Raw genomic sequence first — 21,255 nt, 5'->3', positions numbered from 1 at the left:
CAGAAGTTCCAGTCCCAACTGCCATCATGAATTGAGGACTACTTGTAAAAGTCTGTTAATGATTCTAAACATTTTATTAAAAATATCTTTCCTTAGCCCACAGGATCTGAAGAGAATATTTCTAAAAAACTAGCAGAGAAGTCTATAAATAAAGATCAAACTGAATTTGATAAAGAAGTAAGTAACAGAAAATACTCATTTTACAGGTTACTGTTACCCTCCACAGACAAGTGAACAATAAGCATGTGTGGCTTATAGTTTGAAACATGTATGTCAAAAAATACTAAAAAGGCAAAGATTGGTTGTGAAGTTACTTTTTCATTGCCAGTATAACTGCAAATACTTGCTAAACTATGCAGTTGCCAAATGAGAAATCCCTGTAACATAAAATTAGAGGTTTATTGCTTTGTATATAGGAACCTGCCTTTTCTATATCTAGTTTATCTCTTGAATACAAATCTGTAAATTGTGGCTTTTGCAAAAGCAAGCAATTAAAGCAACATGCATGAAAGAGAACAAAAGACCTCAGAAGGATTTTGTGAAGCTTTTGAATTTGCAATATTTCTGCATAAATTTGATCTAAAATGCAATCTGTTCTCTACACTTGATAAAAGTGGAAAATGAGAACTCAATTAAATAAATGAAACTAAAACATTATGCTTGTTCATTTATCAATTAAGGAAAACAATCCTCAGTTGGTTAAGCAAAACATATTTCTCATTTTCCTATGCTGGAATTATCATATTGTTTTCTGCCTTCTGAACTTTGCTTGGATTATAATAAATAGAGAGAGCTTTAAGAAATCAACACTTCCCAGTTTGAATTTCCTCCAATTTTATCCAAATTGTAATAAGAGTACCATACTAGAGACTCCGTTCCCCTTATAACTTGCTTGTTTAAAATCTGAGTATGTATGATATTACACATTCAGAAAATGGAAAAAAATAATAAGCTAAAATGCATGAATGCTCCATGTGTGTGTGTGTGTGTGTACACACGCACACACAGACCTAGACAAATATACATACACTACTTGCTTTTATGTACATTTTTAAGAATGAAAATTCTGCAAGATTATCGAAGCAGCATGCAACAAAAGGACCAAGACAGCGAAACAAAACTTCAGCTGAAGGTAATTAAAAGAAACCACCTTGATTTACTACTTCTTGAGAATTTTTAAATGTTCTAAAAGACATAGAGGTATTCTTTACCTCAAGTTGGCTCTTCCTTTTGGAGCCAGTTATGTTTTTGATTCTTCAGAATGAAAAGGCAATTCTGATCCTGACTAGTTCTATTTAGAGGCTGAATAGTTAGAGCTTCTAAGAGACCAACTCATTGGTATTTTATACTCATTTATTTTCTTTTTCTTCCTTTCTATCTCTGTCCTATCTCCTTCTTTTTCTCTGTGGAGTCCTTGGGGCCTTTTCTGATTAGTTTTTTACTGAACAAGATAACATCTTTAGTACTAGAAGGGAGTGGGATTTGCTCTCTGTTTATACGCAATACAGGTAGTCTTTGACTTACAACAGGCCACTCTTAGCAACCATTCAAAGTTACAACAGACTTCCCCAAAGTTGCAACCCAGTTTCAAAATTATGATGGCTGCAGCACCCCTACAGTTATTTGCTCATTTATTTATTTAGTTAGTTAGTTTTTATTTATTTATTTATTTATTTGTAAGATTGCAGGTATAAGTATAGACATAGTTATGAGTACATGAAATGGATACATATAAGAAAAATAAAAAGAAACAATAGGACAGGGACAATAGGCACATTGGTGCGTTTATGCACACCCCCTACAGACCTCTTAGGAAAGGGGTGAGGTCAACAGTAGACAGTCTAAGGTTAAAGTTTTTGGGGAAGAAACCACAGAGTCAGAGTATTCCAGACATTGACCACTCTGTTGCTGAAGTCGTATTTCCTGCAATCAAGTTTGGTGCGGATTACATTGAGTTTGTATCTATTGTGTGCTCTTGTATTGTTATGGTTGAAGCTAAAGTATTCATTGACAGGTAGGACATTGCAATATATAATTTTATGTACTGTACTTAGATTGGACCGAAAGCGGCAAAGTTCTAGGTTTCCTAGGTCTAGAATTTCAAGTCTGGTGACATAAGGTATTCTGCTATGAGTAGAGGAGTGGAGAACTCTTCTTGTGAAATATTTCTGGACTTTCTCAACTGTATTAATATCAGATAAGTAATGTGGGTTCCCAGACTGATGAGCTGTATTCAAGTATTGGTTTAGCAAATGTTTTGAATGCTCTAGTTAGTAGTGTAATATTACCAGAGAAAAAGCTATATGGGATTAGGTTAACAACTCTTAATGCCTTTTTGGCTATGTAGTTACAGTGGGCTCTAGCACTTAGATCATTAGAGATGAGAACTCCAAGGTCCTTGACAGAGTTTGGATCATCAACAAGGTCTTGACTATTCAGCTTGTATTTTATTTTCTGATATTTTTTGCCAATATGTAAGACAGAGCATTTATTTGTTGATATTTGAAGTTGCCATTTGTTTGACCATTCTGATACATAGTTGAGGTCTTTTTGAAGAGTAGCAGTATTGTCAATAGTGTTGAATAGCTTTACATTATCAGCGAAGAGAACGCAGTTGCTCTTAATATGATCACAGAGGTCATTTATGTAGGGTATGAAGAGAGTTGGTTCTAGAACACTGCTTTGAGGCACACCACTGTTGACAGTTACAGAATTTGATAGGACGCTCCCAATTTTGACCATTTGTTGTCTGTTTTGACAGGAATGCTTCTATCCAGTTATACAGGTGTCCAGAGATACCATAAGATTTTAGTTTTAGGAGTAGTTTGTCATGTACTACTGAATCAAAGGCTTTACAGAAGTCTATGTAAATTGCGTCTATTGCTTTGCCCTGATTGAGTTGTGTAATCCATGTGTTTTTGCAGTGTAAGAGTTGCAGATTACAGGATAGTTTTTTTCTGAAACCAAATTGTTTATTAAAGGGTAGGATGTTTGTCTCTAAGTGGAGGAGCGCTTGTGCTTATGGTTAATAATTGATTCTTAAGATGGACTGCAGGATGCTGCAGTGTTCATCCACACCCTGCTGGGTGTCATGCCTGTGTCAGAGTCTGAATCCGAAGAGGAAGCCGGACAGCTGACAGTGAATGGGAGTGTGGCTCCTCTGGCTGTGGAGGAGGCTGGGGAAGGGGAAAGTCTGGCTGGGCAGAGCAGGGGAAGATAGAACAAGAGAGAGGGAGTTCAGAGGAAGAACCAGGCCACCCCCTTTTCATCCTAGGGCACACAGGGAGGAATGGAGAAGGGAGCAACATGGGTTGTGTGGCTTATGGGGGAGGAAAGGGCCCTGATTCCTTTTATTAGCCACAGCTGGAAATACAGTTGATAAGAAAGAAGGTTCTATTCCTGATACTATAGAGCACAGGTGTCAAACTCGCAGCGTCATGTTGCCATCATGTGACGTTTTGTGACATTTTTCCCCTTCACGGAGCTGAGGTGGTCATGGTCTATGTATGATGCATTTGATCCACAGGCCACCAGTTTGACAGCCCTGATATAGAGCCTTTTTTCCTCAAGGACCCTTCATTTTTTTAAGAAGGTTCTGTTTATTTCCACAGTTTATGAAGTTTAAAAAATGGAGGCTCCTTGAAAAATCCTCTCAGTATTAAGATAATAGAACGTGTTGCAAAATAGAAGGAGTTTGCCATGAGACTGGCTCTGTAAGGAACTGATCTTAGAGGGCCAGGTGCCTCAGAAGCTGAAAAAAAGCAAAAGATAAATTGGGCTCTGCAACAGGCTTGAGTCCTGAAAGTCCTTGAGTGGGATCTCTCCTTCCAAGCTGCAGTTTCCAAGCTCTGTTTGTCCTGATCTCTCTTTCTAGGCTGGAGTTTGTAAACTCTGTGTATTGCAATCTACCTTTGATTGCTGGGTTGGAAGGAAGCTGAAGGACTACAGGTAACCCTGTGAAAAATGGAACACAGGGTGCCTCAGGGAGTGGAAATAGTCTTGGGAGGTTGAGACAGGCAACTGTGTGCCTGTGTAGGCCTTGTGAGGGCTTCCCCCTGAGGCACCCTGTGCTCTGTTGAACAACTCTCCCATTCATTTAAAGTTTGCATCAGGGAAGGCAAGGAATGGGGTTGTTAATTGAGGGTCATTTCACCTAATGACTGTCATGACATGTGATCAGAATGGGCAGAATCCATTACAGTCATCTCAAGGACTACCAGTAATTTCCTCTGACAGACTTGATAGGTGTATTGTTTTCTCCCAGGTAGTTCCTTGATTGTCTAAGTTGTTAATTCCTTGATTGGGGTATAGCATATTGCTTGATTGTTTATCTGATACCGTGTTTCTCATATAATAAGGCTAGGTCTTTTTTTTTTTTTTGAGCCCTGAAAAAATGGCTAGGCCGTCTTTTCGGGAGTGACTTAATTCTCCCCCCCTTGCATGTTCAGGTGGGCAGCGACGGCTTGGATGTTGACCTCGGCATTGGTGGGGCACTTCGTATCAGGGTCAACACAGGCAGCACCATATCCGGGTGTGCAACAAAAGTACTTCCTAACGGCAAGCGCCCCCACCATTCCCCCCCATTTCGCATGTTTTAATATAGGCCTTAATTTGGGGGGAGGGGCTTAATTTCATTTCATGCCTATAAAACATGCTGGGACTTCCTATTGGGGGAGGCCGTATTGTTGGAGAAACAGGGTATTAATCCTGGTGTTAAACTCTGTTAGTGGCTGGTTTGCCCGAGTGCCAGGCTTCCAGGAATTCTCTAGCATTTTTTGGATTTAGCTTTGTCTATGGATACTAACAGTTTTCCAGTCGAAATGATGATTAACTATCCATGTGCTGTGAAATTAAGGAATTTTCATCATGTCTTCTGCTTGCTAATTGATGTTCATGGATTCACTTTATTAATCTTCTCCTTATCAGCCCTATATAGTGGCTGTTACAGTCTTTACAGGTAGTCCTCAATATATGATCCTAGTAGAGCCTGCCCATTATGGTCATATTCTTGATGGTCATAAATCACATGACTGATCTGATTTACTATAATTTGAGACTCATATAACACACATTCAAAGAATTGAGCAGGATTCATAATATAGAAAAAACGTAGATAAAGTTCTACAAAAATATAAAAAACTTACATGCAAACAATACCCTTTCAGCTCTTGCAACATGTAGAGAGAAGGCACAACTCACAAACCCAACGAACTCTGAATACAGACAGCATAGCTAAGTCACGCCCAGACTAAAGCCAGCTCACATGGCTCTCACAATAAATCCTGTGTCTCAGTCAAAAACATTTCCACTGGCTGACTTGTTGCCATGGCTATTCCAGTTCATAAATTCTCATACACTGACACTCCTCCCTTTATGACTGGAATAGACATAAAACCAAATAATTTTATATTCTTCCCATGGTGCACTCCATCCAGTGGCTTGGTCATCATATCTGCCAGATTGTCCTCTGAAGAACAGTGAAGCAAGCTAATTAATTTACAATTGATGGCTTCTCTTACATTACAATATTTAATTATACATGCTTGCATCTATTTTTTACTCTGTCACCTGTTGCCATTTTAATGCAAGCAGCATTATCTTCAAACACTGTGACAGCTTCATTTACCTTTATGTTTAAATCCTTTAACAGCTGTACGTACCAAATTACCTCTGAACAAAGTTCAGATAGAGCAATAAATTCTGCCTCCGCAGTAGAAATGGCTACAGTTGTTTGTTTTCTGGGCTTTCAACCAATTAAAGCCCCTCCAAATAATACCACAATCCCAGAATTGGACTTTCTGGTTTTTACATCATTGGCATAATCACTGTCAACATAACATTTCAACTTTAATTCTTCAAAGACCTATATTTGAAGACCAAATTCACAGTTCCCTTCAAATACTTGAGAATCCTTTTTACACCCATTCAGTGCAATTGTGTGGTGCAGCAGTAAAGCAACTGCACAAGCTATGTCTGTTCTGGACCATTGTGACAGATATAACAAGCTCCCTATTGCTGACTGATATATCTCCTAATCACAGGCTTCACTTTTGTCCTTACCCAAATTGTTATGAAAATCTGTATTGGAGCAGAATTACAATCCTTCATGTTATATCTCTCTATCAGCTGTTCAATTTTCTTTCTTTGACTGAGAACATAACTACGTTTCTCAGTTTTTTGTATCTCTACATCAAGATAATTTTGTATTTCACCCAAATTTTTAAATTCAAACTGATTAGCATATTCCTTTACTTGTGACACATCTTTTGCAATTAAACAAAGATCATCCAGAAATGACAATAATTGACAATCCCCACCGTGTAACCTTGCAGTATATATGTAACCATCAGCCTTGCAACTCTTGAACACAAGACCCTTCAATGCTTTATCTAAATAAATATTCCAATTCCTGACCAACTGCTTCAACCCATAAATGGCCTTGTTCAATTTATAAACAGTGTTAGGCTTTTTACTTTCATACCGTAGGCACAAATACCTCATCATAGTGCATGTTTTTCCTCTGAAAAAACCTTGTGCCACTAATCTTGCCTTATTTTGTTTCTTTCTTTGTTTTTTCTTCCCCATGTAAGTTATGACTAATCCCCAGGTACATACTTTAGCTGTATCCCATACAGTTTGCAAGGAATTCTCTTCTTTCCTGTTCTCTTTTTTTTAAAAAGTCCAGTTCTTTTTCCATATTTTGTATAAATTCCTTATCTAGCCATATTGCTTGGTTCAATGTCCATCTCAATTTTCTTTTTTTGTCCTTTCCATACAACTTTTACTGGATTATGATCTGCTCAGACATTGAGTTCTGTTTCTATCTGTTGTACATATGTTTTCAATTCTGATGACATCCATACCATATCTTCCCAGTAGAATTGCTGTTTTATCATTGTATCCAATCTATGGCTTTTTTCCATCCAGGTCACCAATATTCCCTGGGTATCAGCCATTTGAAGTTTACTTCATGCTTAATTAATTGTCTTGTCAAGAATTTATACTGTTTCCTTGTGTCTCTTACTCTTCTGGGTATCTGTTTCAAGACTACTATTTCTCTCCCTTTGTATTTCAATGAGTCATCTCTTGCTCTTTGGAGTAGTTCCACTCTTTTTACCTTCTTTGAGAATCTCAAATGCACCTCTCTGAGGAATTTGTTCCTTTTCGCGTAGCTTGTGTGTATTCTAAATATTTTGTCTATTCCAGCAAGGATTTCCTGCTTGTTCACCTCCAGGGCATCTGTCAGCAGTTCTGCCATTTTTTCAGCAAGACCTTCCCCTTTTTCCTCCTCAATGTTTTTAAATCTCAAAAAATATTCTGCTCTATCCATCTCCAGCATAATTATGGATTGCTCAAGGTCATTATCTACCTTAGTCAATCTGTAGTCCATTTCTTCCACTTTCTTATCTGTTTGTTTTGTTTAGTTTTCTACTTTCTGAATCCATTGCTCATTTTTAGTAACTATCTGATGGATGTTATCCATTGTATCCCCCATCTTTTGCTCCATCTTTTCCATTCTTTCTGTCATGTCGTCATGATTCCTACTTACAACTTCTTGTAATAGTTGAAACATTGATTTCATTTCCATCTGGAAAGGTCTTCAGTTTTTCATGCTGCAGCATACTTTCTAATGAGCGTTGACTCGCTGGCTGCTGTTGCTGCTACTGATGGTGCAAATGCGTTTTCTCTCTCTATTTTTCTTAAATTTGTATTGCTTGTCATTTCAATTAATTTAAATAATAGGATATTTTAAGTAATAAATGTTTAACAGAAACAATCAACAATCAATAATAAATAAAAGTAATACTTCACAATACCCAATTCAAAGAATACACCCTAAAACAATCCACCACAAAGTTTTCTTTCTTGTCTCCAATTCTTGTTTTCAGTCTTCAGGTCACTTCACGCTTTTAACTATTATGATTCACAAAGCCAAGATATCCATAGTCCAGACTTCTTTTCAAAAAGGTTCTCTTCTTGATAACTTTGTAATCCACAATGGCCCACCAAACCCCAAAATTGTGTCAAACAGATTTGCAAGTCACCAAATAGGAGAGCTAAAAGAAAAAGTATTCCACTTGCTTTATAAAAAAATCCTGCTGTTTTCCAGCTTCAGTTTACTCAATTTATTTAAAATCCGTATACATTCAGAGAGCTACAATGTTTAAGAGTCACAATGTTTCCACTCCCTTTCTCTGCAATTCTCTATAAACAATTTCCAGGTGCAGACAGTTTATCTGAGTCTTGTAGCAATGTTCTTTCAACAAACTGCTCAAAGTGAGCCATTAATTTCACTTTTTTTCCCCCTTTACTTTCACTCTAGGAGTTTTTTCCAGCCAGTAGATGTCACTGTTGCTCTATTTTGCTCCTATTCCTCTCCTTTAACTTAACTTAACTTAAGCCAAAACATTTTCTTTTTCAGGTTCCAGGATCCAAATTTTGCATTCAAAAAAGTTTTTAGTTCAGTAAAATCCAATTAATATTGTCATTAAGATAGCCAGTCCAATTTTCCTCTTTTAAACTTATTTCTTTCAAATAGTTCACTTTTCTTGTCCAGATCTATATTCAGCTCCTGTGCTTATTCACCGCTTTCTTAGAGGGTGGAAGATAAACAAATCCATCCCCTTCTTTTGTAGTCCCATTGTCACCCAGGCCAATTATTAAGAGGGCAACTTCCTTAACAGAAATTGGAAAATTCTCACCCAGTTCACCCAATTGAGGAACAGTGTTCCTCAAACTTTATTCATTCTTCTCCGGTCGGGCTGTCTTAGCCTTGGTCAGGCACGCAATGGCTGTCTTTTCCTTCCTGCCAGATTGAGAGCTTCCTCCGTATCAAACAAGGAGTTTTCAGTCTCCTTGTGATCTACGGAGTGTCCTCCAGGGTGGCTTAGGTCCCAGAAGACCCTTTAGCAGGAGGAATTCAGCAAACTTCCATAGAGCCCTATGGAAGTGCACTCTAACACCATGACAGTCAGCTCTGCCTCTCAACATACCTTTTTATAATACTGCAATATCTTGAGTGGAAATTGCTTTTAAAATGAAACATACCACTGAACTCTGTTCTAAATCTGAATCTACTACGTAATTTTCCATTGGATTTTTAAAACTGCTTTCAACACTTTTCAACCTAAGTGATTTGCTGTCTGGATAGTTTAAAAGCTATGCTATTTCCCCATGATCAAGATATATGGCATCTTAGAATTGGTGGGAAGGTCTGTTCATGTACACTTGAATCCTTTGTCCTCAGTTTTGTGTACAACAAACAAGTTATTTGACCTAATTAGTCTGAAAAATAATATGTTTGTTTTGCAGGTGAATCATTCGGTGATGCAGGTAATAAGCCTTTATGATATTTTAATTTGTATTGAGAAATTTATATATGTTTTATTGTAATTCAAATTAAAAAACTTTTTGTCTACAAGTAATCTATAATAGACATTACACAATGGACTTGATTTCTATACAATATTTAATTTAATAAATCTATTTCAGTAAGACAAAGAACAAATATTTGAGGCATTTCCTCAAAATGACATAATAAAATTATTTTTATTCCACAGAGGGAGATGTTCTGAATACTGGTACAACAGAAAAGATGTCTGAAAATAATGAATTCACAAATGAAATTCCACCTCAGATCACTCAAAGGTCTGACTATATATCCTTTCTTTCATTAATAACATTAATAACTCATTATTCATGCTAATAATCAAGATATATTACAAAGTCCAAACATTCTTATTAAACTAATATTTAAAACTTCAATATTGCTTAAACATGCTTAATTATCACAATCAAGTGCAAAGCATTTGAACATTTGGAAATGTCCAGCCACCTTAAGGCATTTTTAAGATCTGGTGACTACCAGCCTTGGTGCTAGGATATATTGGTTCTGGCCCCATCCAGCCTAACATCATCTTTCTCTATCAGGGACAGTGTGCAGATAATAAATTCATGCTGAAAATGTGCATATAATTAAGTACCTTGTTCATATTTTGTGATGATATTTGAACTTTGGCTGCTCTGATGGCTAGCTCTCAACCATGCTCATTCACATTTATCTCTATTACCTGTGTGTCCCAGCACAGGAGGTACTGGTAACTGCAGTGGCAGATATTCTGGGATCCTGTCTCTTATCCTGTCATGGAACAGAAATGTAAAACATATTTTCTACCTGCTTAGATGATTTATGTGCTTGTATTGAGACTGCTACTTACTTTTGAAGGTGATGCACAATAGTGCCCAAAACCAGCACTGTGCACTGTTGGGGTAATTCCCTGTTAGGAGAATGAGCGCATACAGGGAGACATATAGAGAGTAGTGTTTGAATAATACACACACAGCACACAGATACATTGTACAGTAAATGTAGGGTTTTACTGTCAATAAAGGTTTAAGCAAAGTTCAAAATAGGCAGTCCAAAGTCATTCACAGGTAAATCAGTCAGTTTTTCAATCCAGGGATAATCCAAATATCAAAGTCCAGTGTCAAAAAACAGTTAGTATCAGACTTACATCAGATCCATGAATATCAGTCAATTAGGAAAAATGGAGGAAGGGCAATACTTTCCAACAGAAGGAAACAGATACACTCACACTCTCTTCTGAGACTAAGACAAACCAGGTTTCTGGCTCCATCTTATGGCCGTTTGAAAAACCACACCTAATTACAGTTTTGCATTTTCTTAAAGATACAGTTTTAAAATGTTTATCCTGGTTTATATATTTCCATCCCAAATACCTGTTAGGTGACTTATATTCCTAACATGCACCATGATAATTGCCCAAAGCTGTCACCTATCCAATTATCTAATGCCATTGGACCACCTTGCTTGCTTTATGCTGTAAAGGTAGTTGCTGCCTTGCTTACTGTTGTTCAAATTGCTGCTTTTTATCCAATAGGAGCAGGGTTATGACTGATCACTGGTGTTCTACTGGTTAGCTTGAGATTATTTTAAAAAAAACCTAAAGTTCAGTTCTCAAAGCATTAATGTTTTGATCAAGCATAAGATCAAACATTTTTCAAGAATTTTGTTTTCAGAACACTCTTACGTTCTGTTGAGTTTTGAACTCAAAACCTGTTGATAATGGAATACTTTTGATTCTTATGATTACTTACAAGGTGATCACCAATGTATAAGCTATTTTAGGAAACCAATATTATATCTGAGTTAAATTCTTAAATTTTATTTATTTCAAATTTTTCATTGTTTATTATTTATTTGTTCCAATTGTTCGATGGCATGGTGTCTCATAATTATATCTGAATTATCTGATTATACCAAATATTAGTAAGAATATTAACTGCGTACATGTTTATATATTACTCATACAGGATAGAAAAGTAATTCTTATTTACACTCTGGATGCTCTGTTACTTGAAAAAAATAGTTTCCCCAAATAACAGTACCTCTTGGAAAGAATACCTATATTCACAGAGACAGAAATGTAAATTTTCTGTTTATAACAGTAGAGAAAGATTTTTCCTATGTTCAACTGGATCAGCATTTGGCAGTATCTACATATTTGCCAATACTTTTTTTATTATTTTGAGATCCTTGGGAGTTTTCAATAAGATTTTGAAGGAATTAAATATTTGCAACCTGCTTCGTTTAAATGAAATCATTTTGTCATTTGAATTCAGCCATTTTGTTTCTAAATGCAGTCGAACATTATCACCTGAGTTTTGAGAGAAGGGATATAAAATGGGATTAGAAGACTATAAAATAGTTTCAGTTTGTGATGACTTCTAATTCCTCCCTCCTGTTTTTAAGAACAACCAAACTGAAATTTAGCCATTTGACATTGCACTCTCAGGAGTCTAGGGAGCCACAGTTTGGATGCCACTGGCCTTGGCTGTTCTACCTCTGCTGTAACTGTCAGATCTTTGTTGTCCATAAACCAGGTCTATAAAGAGTTGTATACCTGTTTAGATCAAGAGTAACACATGAAAACACCTGTATTGCTAGAATTTATTTTTAGAATTTAAGATTGTATTTTATGGTTTGTGATTCAAAATCTAAACTTGTTTGGATATATTATAATTGAAGGATATAATTCAGATACATTAAAACATGCTTAATTCTCAAAGATGCATTTATATCTAAAATTAAAGATATATGCTAAGGATGTTTGAAATTAATTTGTAATTATATAGTAATAATAGCAATAATAGTAGATAGTAATTGCTTACTATTGAAACAATTTCTTCCCTACATTAACAGAAGGCTACCACGACCCAGCAGTGCACGACCAGCTCCACCCCGTATAAAACGACAACAGAGTACAGAGATTTTAATTCCAGAAAGGTAGGAACAAATTATGAATAATGAAAAAATCTTAATATTACTGATACACTTAACTATTCTATGAGAGCCAGTTTGGTGTAGCAATTAAGGCAGGGGTGTCAACCTCTATTCATTGAGGGCTACATCAGGGCTTCGTTTGATCTCGGGAGGGCAGGTGGGTATGGATGGGGTGGGCATGGCCAGCTCAGCATCATTTGTGTTGAGGGTGCCTGTGGTGGCCCCGGCAGATCCATTGTCTCCAGAAGGCGAGACCAGGGAGAAGCCAAACCCTTGTCCTCCAGAGGAGCCTCACCGTCCCTATCAGGCCATGCGGACGGCTCTGGACAGTGGCCCGGGCAGTAGAGCCTTAGGCAGTGGAGGGCAAGGCAGAGCCCTAAGCAGTGGAGGACAAGCGCCCAGCTCAGTCCTTGAGCTTCCAGGGCACCAGGACCTGGTAGGCCAGGCCAGCCCAGTCCCACTTCCCCAAGGGGGTGCCCAGCTGTGTTTGCCTCTTCCTTGAGGTTGCTGCTGCTGTCCTCACACTCCTTGGCCAGGTTGCTCATGGTGTGTGGGAGGGCAAAGTGTGTGGCTCCTCCATGTGAGACCCAGCTGTATAACCAAAGCATCCTCAGCAATAGGATGGGAGACCACCAGGAGAGGTCAGAAGAAGAAAAGGGAATGGCAAAATGGCAGCAGGGCTGCTGGTGGCCAAATGCTAAGGCAGGACTTCCCTCAGACCCACCCTCCCTCTCATTATAATCTTCCTTCCTTCCCCTCTTTTCTTCGTTTTCCTTCCTTGCTCTCTTCCCATATTTCCTTCTTTTTCTTTGTCTTTCTTCTTTCTCTTTCTCCTTTGCTGTCCCTTCTTGGATGCTCAAATGCAAAAGGAGAAACATTTCTCAATGACAACTTGCCTTGTGATCAAATGCCACTTTTGCTAGTAGTTTGTTTTGCTAGCACTCTACCAGCTCTGTTTTCAGCTGCAATGGCCTCATACAGGGCCCAGCAGACATTATACTATCTGAGACTTCTCAAAAAAAAAACACTGAATGAAAAACTGCTGGTGATCTTCTACCGCTGCACTGTTGAGAGTATCTTAACTTACTGCACCTCTGTATGGTTTGCCAGTTGCACAATGGCAGATAGGACAGCACTCCAGGCAGTTAACGTCATTGCCCAGAAGATCATTGGTTGCCCTCTCCCCTCTGGAAGAGCTTTATAGCTCCCGCTGCCTTAAGAAAGTTCAAAACATTCTCAAAAATCCATCTCATCCTGGGAACCCTTTTTTTAAACTATTACCATCTGGATAATAAAAACAAGGAGAAATAGGCTGAAAAACAGTTTCTATCCCAGGACAGTAACTCTATTGAACTGTATAGTGCAATATTAATGCAATATCAGGGGTTTTCAATTCAATGTATGAAAGTGAAGGATGTGTGTTTGTGTTTATTTTCATAGTCATAATGTACACTGAAGATGGTATTTAATTCCATTGTATGAGGTTGTCAGAGTTCCAGCAAACCTCCACTCCAACCAATAACTCCAAGACAGACATTACTCAAAAGCTCTCTTTTATTTGGATAGTAACTGGCACAACTGGGGGAATCCGGAATCTGAAAATTCTGGGCTTCCTTCCAACAATCAAAATTATAAAACCAACCCCCTACACCTATCATCACATCACATGCCCCAATCATCATCCGTCCCAAATGAAGACTTCCCGTCATATATGCACACAATAGCATGACCTTGAACTACAAAAAGAATGTTAGTTTGTCTAACTACATATACCCCAAGAACTTCTACCCTCCCACTTTCCCAGGCTCAAAATGTGGCAGCATGGGAGCATCTGGTTTCAACATGGCTTCCAAAGCTGACAGAGGTGCAATGACAATAAAAATATACTACAGCACTTTGCCAACAAAAATGGAGCTCAGGAGGGCTGTGCTAAGCTCTGTTTTTGGCTGCGATGGCCTACAGCACTCTGCCAGCTGCCACCAGGTTGTAGATCAGCGCCTAGTCAGCCTGAGTTGGACCGAGGCACCACGGGGCGCTATTTCCAGGATGGTCCTGTGGGCCAGATCTAAGCACCCCGTGGGCTGAATCTGACCCGCAGGCCTTGAGTTTGACACCCCTGGATTAAGGCATCAGGCCAAGGTCTGGGTTATTTTGAATTCTAGTCCCTCCTTAGGGCACAAAGTCATCTGGGTGATCTTGGACCAGTCATTTTCTCTCAGCCCTAGGAAGGAGACAATGGCAATCCGTTTCTGAACAACTTTACTAACAAAACTGCAGGGACTTGCCAGGAAGTCTCTGAGAATTGGACATGATTGAACGGATGAGAAAAAATATTCTATAATATATCTAATTAGAAAACACAATCCAGTTTGCATTATCAGTTGTGATCACTAGTCAATAATTTAATAAAAAGACTGTCCATTTCACCATTTTTCCTGATTGTTTGAAATTTTTAATACATGCTATTGCAGGCAAACTCAATAAAATATATGTTGTAGTTTGCCATTCTGTTCTTTGATTATTTGGTACAATTATATTATCCAAATAAGAGTAATAACTATAGATTCAGTGATTCAAACCTATTCTATGGCATGCATAAATGAGATGTCGTTCACATTGAATTTTGGGGGTGTGGTGGTCTGGCACTTGAAATGAGACGCAGGGAACCGTCTGAGCAAATGCCAGCCCCGAGAGAACTCGGGTAGCAGTATTTATTTAAGAAAATGCCAGTACAGAATCAAAACAATGACCTCAACCTCAGCAGCATTACCTCAACAGGGCCTCAGCAGGGCTGCGGAAAGTCCCATGAGAATATCTAAACACAGAAAGTCTCACGGGAATGGCTCGGCTGGGTACTGTGAACTTTCACCGATATACCTGGTCTCTCTAAGCTTTGCAGACCCAAACAGGACAAACCACCCATAGCAAAGGAAATGCTGCCCTCACTAGGGGCATTTTTAAATCCCTAGATCTATGCATTAGCTGTACGAAAGACTTACAGAATATGATGAATATGATGAATTACCACATTCCCTCCTTTTTTATTTATTCAAAGATAGGGGGTGTTTTAATGGCATAATACACAGTTCCCTCGCAACTTGGTCTCGTACGTTGAAAAGCTGAGGTACACATTTGAAATAGATTAGGAATACATTGAATACAGCAACATAACATAATAAGTATAATAACAATTATTACAACTAATTGAAGCAATAAACCTAACCATGAGCTGTCAGGAAGCCAATCCCATAGCAAAGCCCAAAGTGACTTATTGAAGCCATCTTTTCCTGCTTCGTGTTCAGCTATGCGGTCTTCCATATCATGAACAGTTCTTGTAATGTTAGGCTCATAATTATGTATAAAAACACAACAATGTGAATGAATTAAAGCACAAACTCCTCCTTTAGCAGCTAACATTATGTCTAAAGCATAACGATTTTGTAAAGTAACTTGGCGAATTTCAGACACTTCTTCATTTAACATCTTAATATTCTTAACAGTATTATATGAATATCTTCATAGTTCATAGCTATTCCCAAAGGTGGGATTGCTGCCCTAGAAATCTGAGTCCACAAATTACCACCCACAGTCAGGCCAGAATCAACTTCTCGATTTCGAATACGCATCCCAATTGGTAAACTCTCTAATTTATAGATGACAGAAATTACAAATCCTATAGTACACACTCCAGACCAATCCTTTGGCCATTGTTGATAGGCAGTGTCCCCACATAGCAACCATAACCCATCCGGAAGAGGAAAGTATTTTAAATGCTTATGATAGGTATTGTCAGAGGCTTGACTTTCCCAACTCCACATTAGCCACATCCAAGTACAGAGAACATATGCTCCATGACCAATGTCAGGCCTCTTAGTGACTGTTTGATTTATACAACAGTCATAGGGACCTTTCTACCAGTAATGCTTTTTACACATTTCATACATCCTCCTTCCAAAGGAATCACCTTCTTGCAGAGTGTAGTATTTCCCAGCAAAATAGATTGAGTCCCTACAGGGGGGCGGTAATAACAAACCGATGCTTTGGTAGTGAAAGTTACCTTTGTTGTGAACAATGTTTGATTCCACTCTTCAGGGTCCGGACCCCAGTGAAGCCAATGATTAAAATCATTATAATCTAAATTAGCACTGGTTCGCTCACTCAAAGGAACACCATGTAACAAAACTCCACCTTTCCCAGACCCAGGTACATGCATACAAAGCCAACAATTAGTTACATTTAAACTCTTTGCTGCAATCCGAACGTCCTTGATGTAGGAATTTTCCTTCCATAAATTATCTCCAAGGTCTCTAGTTTCTGAGATAATAGCAGCTCTCCGCCTCCGTATTAGAGTCCGTGGAGGCATAAGACGAATGGAAAGAGAGGTTGTGTAAAGTAACTTAGGCAACTCCAATTGACACCAATATTGTCCATAGTCTGAAACAGAAACATTAAACAGAATCAGAGTTGTTGCACAGGCTGAAGATATAATGTCCTTATCAGGTCCCGAATAAAGAATGTCTTGATCCTTATGCCAGGACCAATATGCTGGAAAAATCAAAGGATGCCGCTGTTTGCAGATTAATTTAGTCCGATTCCCCAAAGGAACCTGCTGCATACAAGTTGGCAATCTCAGATAAGCAGTCATCTTTTCCCAGCCTTCACAGCACCGTGCCTGGATTGCCGGCATCAAGAGAATCAGGAACCACAGGTACGGAATCAGGAACCACAGGAACGCCATCCTGCTCCTCCGAAACCTCCTTCACTGGCACCTGCGAAGGCGCCTGTGAATGATCAGGCCGAACACATCGACCAGGAACCCAACGAATTTGACCAAGATGTTCTACTGCTGCATAACCACGTCCCCACGTAATCAGCTCAGCGGGAACCCATGCCGGATCCGGAAGGAACCGCACCAACACTCGAGGCCTCACTGCATCTGTAGAAGGAGAAGAAAAATGCCTGCTGGCCGCACTCGCAGGGGGGTTACCAGACAAATTTAAAAAATTTAAAGTATACAAAGCAAGATTTAAATGATCTTGAATTGCCGGAAGCCCCAGGAGCTTCCCTCCTTTTTTATTTAATTTAGCTAACATGTTCTTGAGCGTGCCATTATAACGCTCCACAATAGCTTGTCCTGTGGAATTGTATGGAATCCCAAATTTATGTTCCACGGACCACTGTTTGCAAAACTGATCAAAAACTGTGCTCCGATAAGCCGCACCATTGTCTGTTTTTAAAGTTTGAGGCGTACCAGCAACTGAAAATGTCTTAATGCAATGATTGATGACATGTTTAACCGCTTCACCTCTTTGAGGAGTAGCCATTAGAAATCCTGAGTAAGTATCCACAGTCACATGTATATACTTCCAGGGTGCAAATGATGGATACTGAGTAACATCCATTTGCCAAATCATTGAGGGTTTCAACCCCCTGGGGTTGACTCCCATAAGAATAGCCGTGCCTTGCTTTGAACAAGTTGGACATTGTTGAATTATGGCAGCAGCTTCTGCAGCAGTAAGCTTGAATTGATGTGCCAACGCTTTAGCATTTTGATGAAAATAACTATGGCTGTCCCATGGCTGGACAGTGAGAACTGAGGTTACAGCACTGTCAGCTTTGGCATTGCCTTGTGATAAAATTCCAGGCAAATTACTATGGCTACGAATATGGGCAACAAAACACACATTCACACGCTGCTCCAAACATCCTTGCAACAACAAAAGCAAACGTAGAATATTGGGTGATATTCCAGGAGACAAATAAGAACCTGCTACAAAGGGTAACAAATTATATACATACAAAGAATCCACTATTAGATTAAAATCCTGATTTTGAAAATTTTGAAAAGCCAAAACTACAGCAGCAAGTTCTGCCTGCTGGGCAGACTTCTGCTCTGATGTCACTTTTGTATGCCAAATTCCAGATTTATCTTTCCAAACACAAGCACCAAAAATTTTTTTTTCCTCCATCAGTAAAGACTGTAGGAGCATCTGATATACTGATTTAGGTCACACCCTGTCCCATTGATCTCTCATTTTGCTGACTTTGACCCCCTCCAGGACCCCGACATTGTGCTTTAAAATGTCCAGGCTTCCCACAATTGAAACAAGTGCCTTTATTAGCATTTCCTGCCTGCAGAGCCAGAGCTAAAGTCTCCATGTTAAAAGTCTGACTCCCTACCTTTCTACATGCGTTTATCAAATCAGCGATCTCTCGCTCTCCACTCGCGATAAGTGGATTCAGGATCTTTCTGCAATCTGCGTTAGCCTGTTCTACTGCTAACTTCAAAAGCAATTCGTTCCGGGCAAATTGATTGTCAATTTGCCTTTCAATAGCCACTTTCAATCTGCTAATGAAATTTTCATAGGGTTCATTGTTCCCTTGTTTGATGTTAGTAAAGGTCTTCTCACCACCTTCGCCGTCAGGGAGAGCCCGTATGGCTTGGAAAATTAACTGTGGGAGAAGAACGAACCCCTCCTCAGGCATTCCATCTCTCTGTAGTTCTACTGTTGTAAAATTACCAGCTCCATAAAGCTGATCTGCGGTAACATTTGCTGTTCCCCTCTGAACTGCCAGCTGTCTCCATTTCTGATCTAACACCAAAAATTGAGCTGGAGTTAGAATCATATTAAATAGAGCTTTCCAGTCAGCTGGAATCATTTTATTTCCATAACCAACTGCTTCTAACAATGCCTGAGCATATGGCGATCTAACACCATATTCTTTTGCTGCTTGCTTAATTTCCTTTAAAATCTTGAGAGCTAGAGGCTTCCATACTCTCTGCGGATTTAAAGCAGCATCCACACCAATTTCTACTGGATTAAGTTGAATCTCCACTCCAAATTCTACCAAATCATCTCCTGATAATTCCCCTCTATTTGTTGCTTCTTGAATAGCTGCAGTAACTGCATCTACTTGAACTCTTAAAGGCAAACTCTTATCTTCTGACAAAGTATTTTCAGTGCCTGACAGTCCTCTGGATTTATCTGGAGGTGCTGTCGGCGGCAATAAACGTACCGCATGGTAAGGCGGCAAACCTTCTTCGGGGGGTGCTAGGAGCGGTTGCTCATGAGTAGCTAACGCTTCCATAAGCACCCTCCAGGTTAACAAAATTGAAGAAGGGGCACGAGGTTCCTCGTGCAAAAATATCCCTATTTTTTTCCAGGACTCTACTTTAATACTACCTCCCTCTGGATATGACTGAATATGTTTCCAAACATACTGTAATAAGTCCTCAATTTCTTTCTTTCCTACTTCATGTCCTCTACTATGAACTCCAAACTTAAACCTATTCCAAGTGATCTCTCTCAATTCCCTAATGTGCCTTGTCTGAGCCTTCGAGAGATCTCCCCCCATACTCACGAAAATAATCTATCTCCGTCCCGCGAAGAAGATGAGGGCCCAGTCGACGTCTGCGACAATGAGTATAGGATGCAGGAAACGTATAGCCTTTCAAAGCTATCACGTCGGAACGTATAGCCTTTCAAGCTATCACGTCGGAACGTATAGCTCTTCCAAACTATCACGTCGGGGTCACCACTTGTGGTGGTCTGGCACTTGAAATGAGACGCAGGGAACCGTCTGAGCAAATGCCAGCCCCGAGAGAACTCGGGTAGCAGTATTTATTTAAGAAAATGCCAGTACAGAATCAAAACAATGACCTCAACCTCAGCAGCATTACCTCAACAGGGCCTCAGCAGGGCTGCGGAAAGTCCCATGAGAATATCTAAACACAGAAAGTCTCACGGGAATGGCTCGGCTGGGTACTGTGAACTTTCACCGATATACCTGGTCTCTCTAAGCTTTGCAGACCCAAACAGGACAAACCACCCATAGCAAAGGCAATGCTGCCCTCACTAGGGGCATTTTTAAATCCCTAGATCTATGCATTAGCTGTACGAAAGACTTACAGAATATGATGAATATGATGAATTACCACAGGGGGGATAGTACCTTTTTTCACTTTAGTACAGTTTTGAGCTTCATTTAGCCACTAACAGCTGATAGCTTGAGCTATAATCAATGCCTAGAAGTATCTTAAAAGATGCAACTTTTATGTGACTATTATGATAAGTATAATGGAAAAAGGTTACAAATTTTACTGCAAAGAAATGTAGTTTGACTCAGCTACTTCATGGATACAGATCTTCCTTTACAACACTTTGCCAGATGTTCTTAAAATAGGAAAATATTTTTTGAGAATAAAATAGTATGTTTTGAATTTCCCTCAAATTTCCACTTTAGGAGATTGTATCCTTGAATTTTACAGCTTTTTAGAAGGAGCCTGGTTTGGAAGAAAGGTTTATTTTCTACCTTAAAAATAACAATTTAATATCTGAATTATTGCTCTGTCTTTATTTTCTTACAGAAATGGCAGTGCCAAAATGGTATCAAATGTTATTATAGATAAAGAAGAAGAAGAGGATGACCAGTTTATAGTGAAAGCAGAACAACAGCTACCTGAAATAACAGAACTGAAAATGGTTAGTTTATGTGCTTTCTTATTTAAATATGAAACTGTTAATGTGTTGTTAACTGTTTTGCTCTCATTTTCTTTGTGCGATTTCAGTCGGTTACTTTCCACTTTATGTCTGGATGTTGAAAGTTCAAAACGAGACTACAGATGGAGACATTTTCCAATCTTAGTTAATTTAAGATTTGCAGTTATCTTTAGAATGGTATATATACATAATCTTAAGCACTCAAAGCAGAAAAATGTGGATGTTACATTATGTCATATCCCCAAGTACAAGGGAACCCATTAACGCACTAATAGGTTTGAACCTGATCCGTCTATGTATATTTGAAGAGTTCTAAATAGGACAAAGCTGGTCATATACTTCCTCCTGTGATCAATGTAAGTAAAAATGTTCACTTTTTCTTGACAAATATAAGAAAAATATTAGTCTTCAGAATTTGATGGATATCTGAAGTCAGTGTAAGATCTTCTT

General features: G+C 38.9%; 1 protein-coding gene across 1 annotated transcript in view; it reads left to right on the top strand.

Annotated features, from left to right (window-relative positions):
- IFT54 (intraflagellar transport 54) overlaps positions 1–21,255 on the top strand; it is a 51,975-nt gene that overhangs the window by 12,276 nt on the left and 18,444 nt on the right. The window contains exons 6-11 of the mRNA XM_026707697.2: positions 97–177; positions 1,057–1,132; positions 9,313–9,333; positions 9,561–9,648; positions 12,224–12,307; positions 20,673–20,787. Of these exons, the coding sequence (XP_026563482.1) occupies positions 97–177; positions 1,057–1,132; positions 9,313–9,333; positions 9,561–9,648; positions 12,224–12,307; positions 20,673–20,787 (465 nt within the window). The remainder of the gene's footprint in view (positions 1–96; positions 178–1,056; positions 1,133–9,312; positions 9,334–9,560; positions 9,649–12,223; positions 12,308–20,672; positions 20,788–21,255) is intronic.

The sequence above is a fragment of the Pseudonaja textilis genome, chromosome 1 (genome assembly GCF_049901715.1).
Source record: "Pseudonaja textilis isolate UNSWEBS1 chromosome 1, rPseTex1.2, whole genome shotgun sequence".
Taxonomy (NCBI): Eukaryota; Metazoa; Chordata; class Lepidosauria; order Squamata; family Elapidae; genus Pseudonaja; species Pseudonaja textilis.
Note: the sequence above shows the minus strand (reverse complement) of the source record. Positions and strands in the feature narration are given on the sequence as shown.